This window comes from Olea europaea, chromosome 15, assembly GCF_002742605.1.
Source record: "Olea europaea var. sylvestris chromosome 15, O_europaea_v1, whole genome shotgun sequence".
Classification (NCBI taxonomy): domain Eukaryota; kingdom Viridiplantae; phylum Streptophyta; class Magnoliopsida; order Lamiales; family Oleaceae; genus Olea; species Olea europaea.
The window spans coordinates 31,394,098-31,407,462 of NC_036251.1; the positions used below are offsets into that span (position 1 = coordinate 31,394,098).

Below are 13,365 nucleotides of genomic sequence, written 5' to 3' on the forward strand. Positions count from 1 at the left end.
ATGATTGAAATTTTTTTTTTTTTTTTTTTTTTTTTTTTTTTTTTTTTTTTTTTTTTTTTTTTTTTTTTTTTTTTTTTAAATTTAGTATAGCAATATATGGTTTAACTAGAACTTTTACTATACTTTTATTAGACTGAAATAATAACAAACTTCCAAAAAACTAAAAAATTCAAGCACTGATTTCTTGAAGGTGCTCGAAATTATTTGCATAGAATTTAGAAATCAATTAAAATTGAGTTGATTTGGCATTTTAATCAAATGGAATAAATTAGGTGTTCACTTTTGAACAATCGAAAAGACCATTATCACATGTCACTAGGACCCACGTTGCATGCACGAGTCATGTGAAGCTCTCATGCGGCGATGTATTTAATTGCATTTAAGAGAAGTGTGACACTTTATAAAGGGAAACTAAAGTAAAACAAAAAATGACCCACCTCTGGTAATTCCTAAGATTTAGTTTGCTTGACCTTTGATAAATTTAACATTGAACTAAATAGCATAGTGGAAGATTGTTCCATATATGTCAAAGAATAGGTCAAACTAGATGTACATGTAGAGTGATTGATATATATCAGTTATGTCTCTTGTACACTGTTGTATGACAGTAGAGTTGACTGCCTACGCATGTGTAGATATCATGGCCATTGTTTAAAAAAAAAAAGGTATTAAAATCAATGTATAAAAATTTGTCAACTCATATGAAAGTTGTCAAACTTGATGTATATGTAGCATAATTGACACATATCAATTATGCCTCTTGTATACAACTGTATGACAACAGTGTTGACTTCCTACTCATGTGTACAAATCATGGCCATTGCTTGAAAAAATGCTGTTAAAATCAATATATAAAAATTTGTCAACTCATATAATGTTAAAGAAGCTGTCATACTAGATGTATATGTAACATGATTGATATATATCAATTATGCTTCTTGTACATTGCCGTATGACAGCGTGTTGCTGTCTATGTGTAGAAATTATGGTCATTGATTGAAAAAAGTATTGTTAAAATTAATGTATAAAAATCCACCAACTCACGAAGTGTCAAAAGAAGCTGTCAAACTCAATGTGTATATAACATGATTGTGCATGTGTATTTATTTATTTATTTATTTTAAGGTATCCCTTCTATTATGCATAGGAAAATGCTGAAGTGCCAAAAAGTTTCTGACATGAGGTTTGACAGATACTCACAATGTCGGGGCCCGTATGAATAAATAATTGTAAGGAAGAAGTGGACTTCACCCCCGAGTGTGAGGATTGGTCTGGGCTTTTGATATTTCTTCTCTTCTGATAATGGAGCAGAGTTCATTATGCATATACCATATTGCCTTATATTTTATTACTGGGACAGTTTTGACATTGACGTACACGAGAAACTTTATAATTTTCTTCTACATAAGAATAAAAACATGCAACAGTGAGCGGACTTTTAATTCTTTGTTTAACTCCTTTATTTATTACCATATTCTCATTTAATCCTTTGTTCTCATAAAATATCTTTTTCCTAAGAACAATTGTAGCAGCCTAAATCTTAGAATAAAAGCATAAACATTAGAATAGTAACATTGAGTGTGAATTACTAATTCTTTTTTTAGCTGATATATAAAATTCGATCAAAATCAAACAATAATTTTAACTGAACATTCATAACTACTACTTTATAATTCACACATTTTGGGAGATCCACTATTAATCATGTTTAGAAATGATTTATAAATTTGACAAATAGAGGCTAAATCTTTCTGTTGGAGTCCTTTGCTTGTATTCTTAATTTTTTGCGAGTATTTATATCGTCAAAATTAAGAAAGAAAATAAGGTGAACAAAACCAACACCAGTACCCATGGAGGTCCAATTATAAGCTTTCATTGACGGTGGGTAAAAAGTTAACACAATAAAGCCACTTAGCTAGGTTTAAAAATAGGGGAAACTAAGAGACAGACTAATGTGCCAGAAAATGATTTAATATTTTTATTTTTATTTTTCAAATTGTCCAATTATGCATCGACATGTGTCCCATTTGAATTTGAGCTTGGATTGAAGTTAAAAATATGAGCCAATAAATCACAATTAATTCCATTAATATAGTAAATAAATAATTTTGGAAAGTAAACAAGCTCACCAAAACATTGAGATAGTATAAATAGCCAAACTTTTTCCATCAACAATTCTAAAAGACATTGTTATCGGAAGTAAATAATATAACTAATCCGTGTCTTGTGCGTTGCACGAGTTTTGTATTTATTATGTTTTTATTAATGTGGAATGTGTAGAATTTAGAAAAAGTATTAACAAAGTTTAATGGATTTTTTTGAACCCCCTTTTGGATTTTTATTTTGGGTCTATTTTTTGTGACTCTGTTACTTGATTGCAGGAATTTGTTGAAATTATAAGTGATATTTTGAGTCTTTTTGATTGAAATACTGTGTGGGCACTTTGGATTCTTGTAATCACATTATGTTTGAAGAATCCCATGGTTTTTGGTTGATGAATGTGGGTGGTCGGAAATTGGATTATTTGGAGATTTTCCACATTGAAAAAAAATGCTTCAGTGTTGTATTCACTCATTACCTTAATGCTTGAGATGAATTTTTTTTTTTCAAAAATGGAAAAAAATCAAGATAGTGACTAAAATAGAGAGTCATAATCTTAAAGATTATTCACCAACAAACGGAATTCAAATCCAATTTAAATTCATCGAGATAAAACCAAAACAAAACTTACTAAAAAGGAAACAACGCATAAATGAAGGCATAAACGAAAGAATTTGCCTAAAATTGGCCCCACTTTCAAAGTTGCTGAATTTTGTTTATTGGCACGTTTCTAATTAAATTTGATTAAAATTTTTATCAAAAATGGACAACCTCAAAATTTCTCCAAAACCCGAGAAATTGGAGTTGAGAAAAGAGAAAAAAGAATTTTACAAACCAAATTTTGCAAAGCCTAAACCTTCGATTAAATACAGAAGACAGAAAAGAATTTTACAGAAGTCCCAAAAGAATTTTCGAACCTTAGAAGACTATATATCTCAAGATCACGAAAGAAAAGAACGTACAAAAGAATCGTGAGTAAACTAATTGAAAAACATAGATCCAAAAAGTGTACAATAAATTGGAAGCTACGTAGTAGCCCCCAAAAAAAAAAAAAAAAAAGGTAACACGAACTACAAAAATGGAAAAAAGGAAATTAATTGACCGATTGGAAAGAATCAGCTTGGAAACATTGAATCAAGAACTTGAAAAATAAATACAAAACAAATTCGTTTATACATAAAATAAAATAGAATGGAAAAGAAATAACGTACATACAAAGAAAAGATCCAATAAATTTTAGAGAGACGAAGAAATTACAGGTAACTTGTGTGGCGAAATGGAGAACCAAAAAGGCAACAACGTGTGATAATAGAGAAGATATAAAAAAGATATACGCAAATTGAGAAAGAGGGAAAATGTCACTGTAGTATGTCAGGGAAATAGTTGAACAGCAAACGAATTCATTTTTACTCACATTTGATCAAAAAAGAAAAAAAAAACTGCAGTGAGATAAAATGAAAGAATTCACTGTTGTCTCTACAATACCTCCAAGATTACCCCTTTTAGATAGTAGGGATTCAAGCCACGGAGAGGTTTATGGAGACGAACTTCCAAAGTTCGCCCAAAATTAAATGCACTAGAAATCTATGATAAAGTAGTACGATTCAGTAACCCCATTTGATTGGCAGTTGAGCTAAGTAAATGCACAACGTGACAGAAGTCTCTACCTGCCTCAGTTGTACTTTTGATTGCCTGCTTTGGAATTTCATTTAATGTAAATAATTGACATTTTTATGCTGAATCCAGTGTATTGAAAATTTTGATCGAAACAACTTGATCAACCACGTGTACGGTTTGTGGTAGGTGTTGATATGATTAAGAAAGCTAAGCTCTTGTTTGACGTCCATTCTTTAAAAATATATTTTTCTTTTTTTTATTTTCAATTACTTGTTGTTCAATAAAATAATAATACATTACACGCATATTTAAAAGTTTTCCTTATTTTTTATTATATATTGTTCAAAATATTACTATTTGAAAATGCATTTTTAGTGAAGTCCAAACATGGGCTATAAATACGACGAGGTTGTCCATATATATATCTGTGTGTATACAAATGCTTGCAGTGCTGTTTAGAGGAAGAAAGGTGACAAGTTAGCAGAGAAGAAGAATGGCTTCCAAACCAGGGATCCTTACTGAATGGCCATGGACATGTCTTGGGAACTTCAAGGTATCCCCCCCCAACCCTCTCTCTGTATATATGTGTAGGTATATGTATAAACATACTCACATTTGAGCTGCTGTAATAATATGTTTCCATTTTCAATGTGGATAAAGTATCTGATATTGGCTCCGTGGGTGATTCAAGCAACGTACTCGTTCATGATGGAGGATGAAGCTGAAAGGGATTTTTCTCACTTTTTTATATTCCCATTTTTGCTAACAAGAATGCTTCATAGTCAATTCTGGATTTCTCTCTCTCGTTATCGAACTGCAAAAGGTAGCAACAGGATAGTCGATAAGAGCATCGAATTTGAGCAAGTTGATAGAGAAAGAAACTGGTACACATACATATAAACCCCCTTCCAACTTCTCTATTATCTTGTACTATATACTGCATTTGTATGAGAAGCATAAAATAAAACTTGCGGTGAAAAAGTGATTGAAGGCGAACTAATGTAAATCTATCTGCCTAAATTTCTTAATTTACTCATTATTTTACTTTTTGTATTGTTTGATATCAGATCTACCTTACTAATAAGACAAATATAAAACCCATTTTGCAGGGATGATCAAATAATATTTAATGGCATATTACTCTATTTGCTGTTCATGTATATCAAGGAGGTTCATCATCTGCCTGTATGGAGGACAAATGGAGTGATATTGACAATTTTACTTCATACTGGTCCAGTCGAGTTCATCTATTACTGGCTGCACAGGGCACTGCACCACCACTTCCTCTACTCCCGCTACCATTCCCACCACCACTCCTCCATCGTTACTGAACCCATTACATGTAAGAAAAAGAAGCCTTTTTAAACAGATAATAGAAAAGAATAATGTTACCTGTACGTAATAAAGTTACATAATGGTTTACGTAGAGATTAGGTTTCAAAAAAAGAGTGGTGATTTTTTTTTTTTGGTTGAAGAATTTCTGTTCATTCACGTTTTACCATGTGTACGTAAACCATTATGTACACGTAGTACAACTGAATAGAAAATTGGACTGTATGGAGAGTGAAATTCGGATTACCTAGCTGCCAATGAGTCAGATTTCAATAAGAATTTCATAGATGCAGAATATATATGTCCACATTTATTCTAACCACAGCCTTATTTTTGTTTTATCAGCTGTAATTCATCCATTTGCAGAGCATATTGCATATTTTCTGCTCTTCGGTATACCAATTCTTACGACTATGCTGACTGGGACTGCTTCCATCGCTTCATTTTCTGGTTATATTACATATATTGACTTCATGAACTACATGGGTCACTGCAACTTTGAGCTCATTCCCAAATGGTTTTTCTCCATGTTTCCCCCTCTCAAGTTCATAATGTACACGCCTTCGTAAGTAATTTTATTCCTAATCAAAGGCATGGCTCATGCACAATGTTAAAAGATCATCTGCTACACAATCACGTTAAAACCACCTATTTAATGACGTGCACGTAGTCTGTCCGTTCCTCCTGATTGATGTTGATTCTCCTACAGAAGACTTGAGAGAATCCAGCTGATTATTTATTTGCTAATGCAGGTTTCACTCTCTTCATCATACTCAATTCAGAACCAATTACTCGCTTTTCATGCCATTCTACGATTATGTCTATGGAACAGTAGACGAATCCTCCAACTTTTTATATCACACTTCACTCGGGAGAAAGGAAGAAGCACCTCATGTTGTGCATCTAACTCATTTGACAACCCCAAATTCCATATATCATCTACGTCTAGGTTTTGCATCACTAGCCTCAAGGCCTCATAATTCTACTTGGTACTTGTGGTTAATTTGGCCCATCACACTTTGGTCTACAACTGTAACATGGATATATGGACGCACGTTCATCGTGGAGAGAAATATTTTCAAGCATCTAAAATTGCAAACCTGGGCTATTCCTAAATACAGCATCCAGGTAAGAAAATTACATTTTAAGTCATTTAAGAATAAGGAGTACGAGTTTCACACATAAGTTGCGCTTTTCAAGATAATGATTTCTTCTTTTTGCAGTACTACATGAAATGGCAAAGAGAATCTATCAATAATGCGATTGAAGAAGCTATACTGGAGGCTGAGGATAAAGGAATTAAGATTTTGAGCCTTGGTTTATTGAATCAGGCAAGTCTTACCGCATGTTTGGCCAAGCTAAATTAAGGGGGTGTTTGGAAGATATTTTTATGTAAAAATACATTTTTAAACAGTAAATTGATGGGAAATGTGTGGTTGAAAAATAAAAAAAAGTTTTTGATTTACGTGTAATATTATTTTAATAAAGAATGTGTGGTTGAAAAGAAAAGAGAGAAAAATACATTTTGAAAAAAATGGATATCAAATGGGGAATAACTTATTTTGACTGTCAAATGCTACTTTCAAAACATGCAGCTCTTAGCAAAACATGCTCTTAATTTGGAGATAAGAACTTCTTTTAGTTCTGGACACAAAATGGATGTAGGATTCTTAAAATTTCTGAAATGTATTCACTACATATGCAGAAGGAGGAGTTGAACAGGAATGGTGAGATGTATATAAGAAGGCATCCTCAGCTAAAACTGAAGCTGGTTGATGGAAGTAGTTTAGTTGTTGCTGTTGTGATTAACAGCATTCCGAAAGGAGCAACTCGGGTGATCCTTCGAGGTGAATTATCAAAAGTTGCTTACTCCATTGCCTTTGCCTTGTGTAAAGGGGGGATCCAGGTGAGTTCAACATTAGTAATGTTTAGTAATGTCATAGCAGACTAGTTTATGAAACCTTGGAAAATAAGGAGGATTATTTAGTAATAATATTCCCCAACTGTTTAGGGCATGTTTGGTAAGTTGGTACTGAATAAGATTTTAGATTTTTTGGTCCATTTAATACATTTTGGATGGTATAACATTTTACTTTGTTGGTTTGGCCAATTCTGTCTTCTGATAATAGATAAGCGCAGTACGTCAAGAGGAGCATAAAAAGCTTAAAGAAAGGCTTGGAAATACTGAGGCAGCTAATAATTTAGTTCAATATTCCGAAAGCTTTGTTACAAAGGTAAACTTTATTCTCCCTATTGTTTACTGCAGTTTTCCATCCTCTTTAGTTAAAGAAGAAGATGAAGTTTACATTTCTCTACTTAATTACAATCAACATATATTCCGAATAATACACTAATCGGCAATCTCAGTCTGTTCAACTCGACCACACTCAATACAATATAGTGTTGAATACCAATCGTGTCATAACTCCATATACTTTCTAAAGGTGCAGCAAATCTCCATCTTCTTCAGTTGTTTTTCTTAACCCCAACAGAAAACTTTAAACCATTACTTTTATAATATAAGTATTTTCTTTCCTCATGTGATATTAATGAAATGAACAAATGTTAATCTTTTAGGCATGGTTAGTGGGAGATGGACTAAGTGAAGATGAACAATCAAAGGCATTGGAAGGAACAATATTCATTCCATTCTCACAATTTCCTCCGAAGAAAATGCGCAAAGACTGCTTCTACAACAACACTCCATCGATGTTGGCTCCCAAGCATCTTGAAAACATCGACTCTTGCGAGGTTGGCTGGAGTTTTATGCTTTCTTTTTCATCATTTGGAAATATCACTTCACATTATGCTCAACAAAGAAACCCTGTCACAGTATAATATGTTAAAGTGCTTGGTTGGCCTGGTATGGACATTTTTGTTTTATCTATGTTTTTTGTTTTCTCCGCCACTCTTCAAAAAAATAAATAAATAAAACAATAATAATAAGAAAACAATTTGTCTGAAAAGTACAACAACAGGATCTCCCGCCCACCCCGGCCCAGGCAAGTGTTTAAACATATGAATGGTTTTACACAGGATGGTAACAATTACCCGGAATCGGTTGCGTTGAACTAGATTAGTCTATCGGGTTCTACCAAAAGAAACTTTAAAATTTGGTCATTTTTAACCTAAAAAACAATTTCTTATAATATCTGAATTTATTTTATTGGTGTATATGCGCAGAATTGGTTGCCAAGAAGGGTGATAAGTGCATGGCGTGTAGCTGGAATTGTTCATGGTTTAGAAGATTGGAATGTGCATGAATGTGGAGACATGATACTCAACACCGAGAAAATCTGGGAAGCCACTATACGCCATGGATTCCGTCCTCTGACAGTGTCCACTCTATCAAGCGGCCCACATTAGACTGCATTTTGTGCTCTTCAGGAACTTAATTTACTGGATGTATTTCCTTCTATTTTATCTAGTGTATAATGCAAATATTGCCAGAATAAAACTCAGCCTGTTGGCAGGTGTGGTGTCTTTAGAGTCTGCATGCTTTGTTATTTGATTGGTATAGTGTCGATTGTTCGAGTGTGTAAACATGGTATTCCTCCGCCACAAGTGAGGGCTTATTAATAAAGTATTTTAAAAAAAAAAAAAGAAAAAAAAAGCCCTTCGACGGGTGTGTGATATGTACCTGAGACTTATTGGAACACTCTCTGTAACTTCCCTTGAGAGTTATCTCCACCAGTTCAAAACTCTTATCTAATTCACAATTTGTTAAGGAGGAAACAACAATTGATATAGGGGGCATATTCTGATTAAGAAACCGGCACACTTTCCTTTCCTCCCATTTCCAGGAGCCTTGCTGTACCCTCTTGACTTGACATGTGGTGCAGCAGTAATATGATCAAAAGACCACAGAAAGAGATTGGCAAATACCAACCACTCTTGAATCCAATTCCCTATTTTCTTTTTTCGGAAGTGTTTGAATAACACAAAAAGGGATTTTTCATAGCAGGAAATGGTTTGTTTTCACGAATTGATATTGGACTAGTCATAAATCCAATGTCAGCAAAAATTCAGTTAAGAGACAACAACCTAGGAGAAAAAGATGAGGAACTCGGCTGTCTACAATTGTTCTTAGGAGATTATAAAAACCCATATCAACCATTTTAGTTGGATTTTTGTAATTCCTTAAGATCTTTTGATTAATTGAATTCTAGTGAAGTACGAGACATGGCACATGAATTTATAACTTGTTGGGAGAAGGAGCAAATGCAATAGGAGTGCATGATGTGTCAAGTTGTTAAACCTAATTATTGTTGATGCTAAATATTGTCACTTTGCAAAAAATTCTATTAATGAACTGAAGTCTTTTTATAATTCAATTTTGTCCTAATTTATCTTATAAATAGGGTGCTGTTTTTAGACTTTATGATTATAATCAAACAGAGAACTAGAATGGCTAGAGAATATAGGAGTACAATTTTCTTTTATAAATATTTTTTTATCATATAAATTACTGTAGTGGTAGGAGAGAATGTAATATCACATTGAGACGAACCTCTGTAAATCTTGCGTGTTCTGGAATGTTTATTTATTATTTTTTAATTAGTTGATCTTAGTGGAATAGAATTAATGTTAGTAATTTTCAATAATTGGTATCAGAGCTTTTGATTGTGATTGAGAGAAATGATTAGTGAAGAAAGAAAGGCAGTGTCGATCTACAAGTTTGATGGTATGGATTTTGCATTCTGGAGGATGCAGATCGAGAATTATCTCTATAGTAAAAAATTACACCATTGTCTTCTAAATGAAAAGACGGAAGAAAAGAAGGACGATGAATGAAAACTATTTGATCATCAGTATTAAGTGTTATCCAATTGACATGGCCAAAGAACATAGGTCACAACGTGGATGCAGAGAAAGCCACGGTAAATTTGATGAAGGTACCATTCCATATGTATAAGAAGCATCTGCGTGTAGCAAGGTACATCTGATGATTAATTCTACTGGCATCACTACCCAATAGTAAGGAGCCTATGAGAGCTTCAGCCGATAGCTCTATAGGCAATGTGAAGTGAAATTCAGTGATGTATGTGATTCTATTCTTACTGAAAAAGTCTGCGGAAGAGAATTCATGAAAGTCTTAATATCTAGTTCTGCTTTTAACGCCAAAAATAAGGAAAAAGGGTTTCGAGAAAAATTCCAATAAAGGCAATAATACGAAGTGGAGGAATGGTAGAAGCAAGTCTTAGTCTGAAAAGAATGTGTAATTATCATCAAAAAGAGAGAAAGAGAGGTTACATAAGATACGAGTATGATTTTCTCTTACAAACTTTTTTTTCATCATAGTGAATTAGTGCAAGGAGAGATGAAGCAGTTTCACATTGAAGCATATTTCTATAATTCTTGTGTGTTCTTGAGCATTTATTTTGTAAAATTGTTTGCTCTCGAAGGAATTGAATCAAGATTTACAGTTCTCAACATAGGTTCGATCTATGTCAAATGGGATGATTCCCCAGTTCTTGTCCTGGCCACTTTGGGCTTCTTCGGGATTTATTGCTTTTTTTGTTTAATATTCTTATTTTATTTGGTATCGGAGATGGAACAATTTGGGAAGATGGTGCATAGTGGATTTGGAATCTGTGACAATGAAAGTGTGATTTGGAAGGAAATCGGCAACAACTCCAGAATTGATTGAGCACGTTGTCAACTTGGTGACTCAACAATAAGACATGCCTTGGCATGTCTATATGGAGGAGTTCCACGGCCCAAGAGAGTAGCGCAGTTATCAGTGTGCAGCAGGATGGAGATAGTGAAGCTTCGACGACTGAGTGGAAGACTGCTAGAATTGTGGAGTAGATAGTCCCATCGGAGGTTGGGACCGGTGCAGAAATGAACTTGTTTGTGGCTCTTGAGCTTGGGAATACGAAAGGCAAAGGGAAGAGGTTCAAGATGCTGTGGTTGCACGTAGAGGCATCCTGGAAAATGTGCTACCCTACCTTCACTTTAAAAACAACTGGGCTTGCTACCCTCCCTCTGCCCGGGCGACGTGTAGCTTCTTGGTGGCAACAATCCAAACAGAATCGTGAGAGATATGGGAAGAAAAAAAAATTCAGAAGTGCAATAAATTTTGAAGCATATTATAGTAGCGTTTTCCCCTTCAATTAACGTGTTTTGTATATCAATGCTTGTGCAAAAATTTTGATGTTTGAGCCCATTATGTACAATACTATTCATCGAAGTTCTTTCAATTAATTGGCCAGAGTTATTTGGGGGAGACCGAAGTGCCAATTTTGTTAATTATGTTTCACGTTTGTGTTGCTTTCTCTTATAGAATACTACAAAGCTATTTATGGATACAAAGCTATATAAGTAAACTAGCTATACATGGTAGGATACAAAAATATAAGTCATCAAATAGTTGTAAATAATACCCTCTAATACGCCATTCCTCTCAAATTGATGTTGGTGAGTCTACAAGTATCAATTTGTTTACTAGAAAATTATAACGAAGGCGAGTCAAAGATTGGTGAAGATATTTGTGACCTGTTGAGTAGTGAAAACATGAGAAAGAGCGATGACCTTGAAATCATAAGTGTCCTGATGTAATGACATTCCACTTCAATATGTTTAGCGCATCCATTGTACACAAGATTAGCTGCAATCTAAATAGCACTAGTATTGTCATAATGAAGAGGTGTAGACTATGATTGGAAACACCAAGTTCTGCAAAAAGACTAGTAGCCATATAATCTCAGAACATGCAATGGACATAGCATGGTATGCAGCCTCAGTAGATGACTTAGAAACATAGTCATGTTTCTTACATTTCCAAGAAATGAGGGCATTACCAAGAAAGATACACTACTTAGTAGTAGATAGAATGACAAATCAGGACAAGTGAGCATCACTATAAGCAATAAGCTCAAGGGTGTCCCCGAAGGGAAGAACAGACCATGATGAGGAGTTCCAATAAGATAGTGAATAATGTACTGGATAGCCACTAAATAAAATCAACGGGAATTCTTCATTTTTTGCTGAGTGATTAGGCGTATTGCATCATATTAACTCGAGGTGCTATTTTTTCTTCACTTCAATATGAGTTTCCAAAACCACTAGATCAAAACTGTTAATACTATTCACTTTATTGACAGCATTAAGCGCAAGCAATACAAACTCATCATCATAAAAAATAATAAAAAATAAAAAATAAAAAAAGAATGTTGATGTTCTATTGTTTCTTTCTCTTGCTACCGATCTTTTTCTCTTTGTTGGGTTTTTGATACCCAATAAATCCCAGACTATGATGTTAACGTGGGTTAATATTATTTCATAGGCATAGGCCGATGAATGAAATAAATCCAACAACCAAGTCCATGAGCTACACCCGGCCCAATTGTATTTCTTATGGATGGTTTGAATCTTGGCCCGTTTACCCCCTTAATGGCCCAACTTAAAATCTAACCCTAGAGTATATATTTGGTTATAACCCTAGCCACTTTCATATGATGTGTGACGCCCCGAACTTAAGTTTCGAGGGCCACGTACTTTACATAATAACTTTTACCTTTGGTACATGTAAATATTCTTAAATAGAAATATTACATGTTAAAAACTTATTTTCAACTTGGTAAAATAATTCTTATAAAATTTGATGGCCGATAAAAGTGCACATCGACAAGGAATTATGCTTCACATATACGACCTCGGCACTGTCAAGATTAGTTGGGGCAGTAAGTTTGACAATTTTTATAAAATTCATCCCAACTCCGTTTTCTATGAAATTTGTGGCATTAGAAAGATAATTTCAAGTAGTTTTCTAGGTTAAAATATGAAAATTTTCCAAGATCATATGATATAGACGTTTTACTGAAAACAGTGAAGTGTTACACAGGAGATCCAGATTGACCTTTGGACGTTAAAACCTTGATAACTCAGGCCATAGATATCCAAATTGAGTATTTCTTGCGGCCATACTTAGAAAACTCAAAGGGGAAAACAGGCATAATTTTAGAATTTAAAATGGACGTTTATAGAGTTAGAAACATCATTTTGAAATTGACTCCAGAAACTGTCCCGTTTCTGCCTTTTGTCTCTTGTAAGGAAAATAAACTTTAAAAAAACGTCTCTTATCGTAATATGGAAGATATATTCACATAATTTACTTTTAATACCATATTACATCATGTCATGTACAAGATTTATACATGATACTTTAAGAGAAATAGATGGAAACATTCCTTGAACAAAATACACAAAAGAAACTTTAGATTCAAAACATCCTTATCCTTAATCCATCATCGGTTCGGCCAACTGACTCTCGTCATTCCAACGATCATGGATCTGAAAAGTTTAGCATAACAT

The 13,365-nt window shown here is 33.8% G+C and overlaps 1 protein-coding gene across 1 annotated transcript; it reads left to right on the top strand.

The window, feature by feature from the left end:
• The first annotated feature begins 4,126 nt into the window (after nt 1-4,126).
• Nucleotides 4,127-8,656, top strand: LOC111410890 (protein ECERIFERUM 1-like). The gene is made up of 10 exons (XM_023041483.1): nt 4,127-4,270; nt 4,378-4,601; nt 4,827-5,059; nt 5,395-5,614; nt 5,802-6,177; nt 6,273-6,380; nt 6,755-6,955; nt 7,179-7,283; nt 7,627-7,800; nt 8,233-8,656. The coding sequence occupies exons 1-10, from the start codon at nt 4,211-4,213 to the stop codon at nt 8,413-8,415; spliced, it is 1,884 nt and encodes a 627-aa protein (XP_022897251.1). The 5' UTR covers nt 4,127-4,210; the 3' UTR covers nt 8,416-8,656.
• Nucleotides 8,657-13,365: the final 4,709 nt, after the last annotated feature.

Bases quoted from the DNA above. Each gene is read 5' to 3' on its own strand.
- LOC111410890 (XM_023041483.1), top strand. From the start codon at position 4,211: ATGGCTTCCAAACCAGGGATCCTTACTGAATGGCCATGGACATGTCTT. The intron at 6,381-6,754 runs GCAAGTCTTACC...CTACATATGCAG, and splicing joins GCCTTGGTTTATTGAATCAG to AAGGAGGAGTTGAACAGGAA. The intron at 6,956-7,178 runs GTGAGTTCAACA...TTCTGATAATAG, and splicing joins TGTGTAAAGGGGGGATCCAG to ATAAGCGCAGTACGTCAAGA.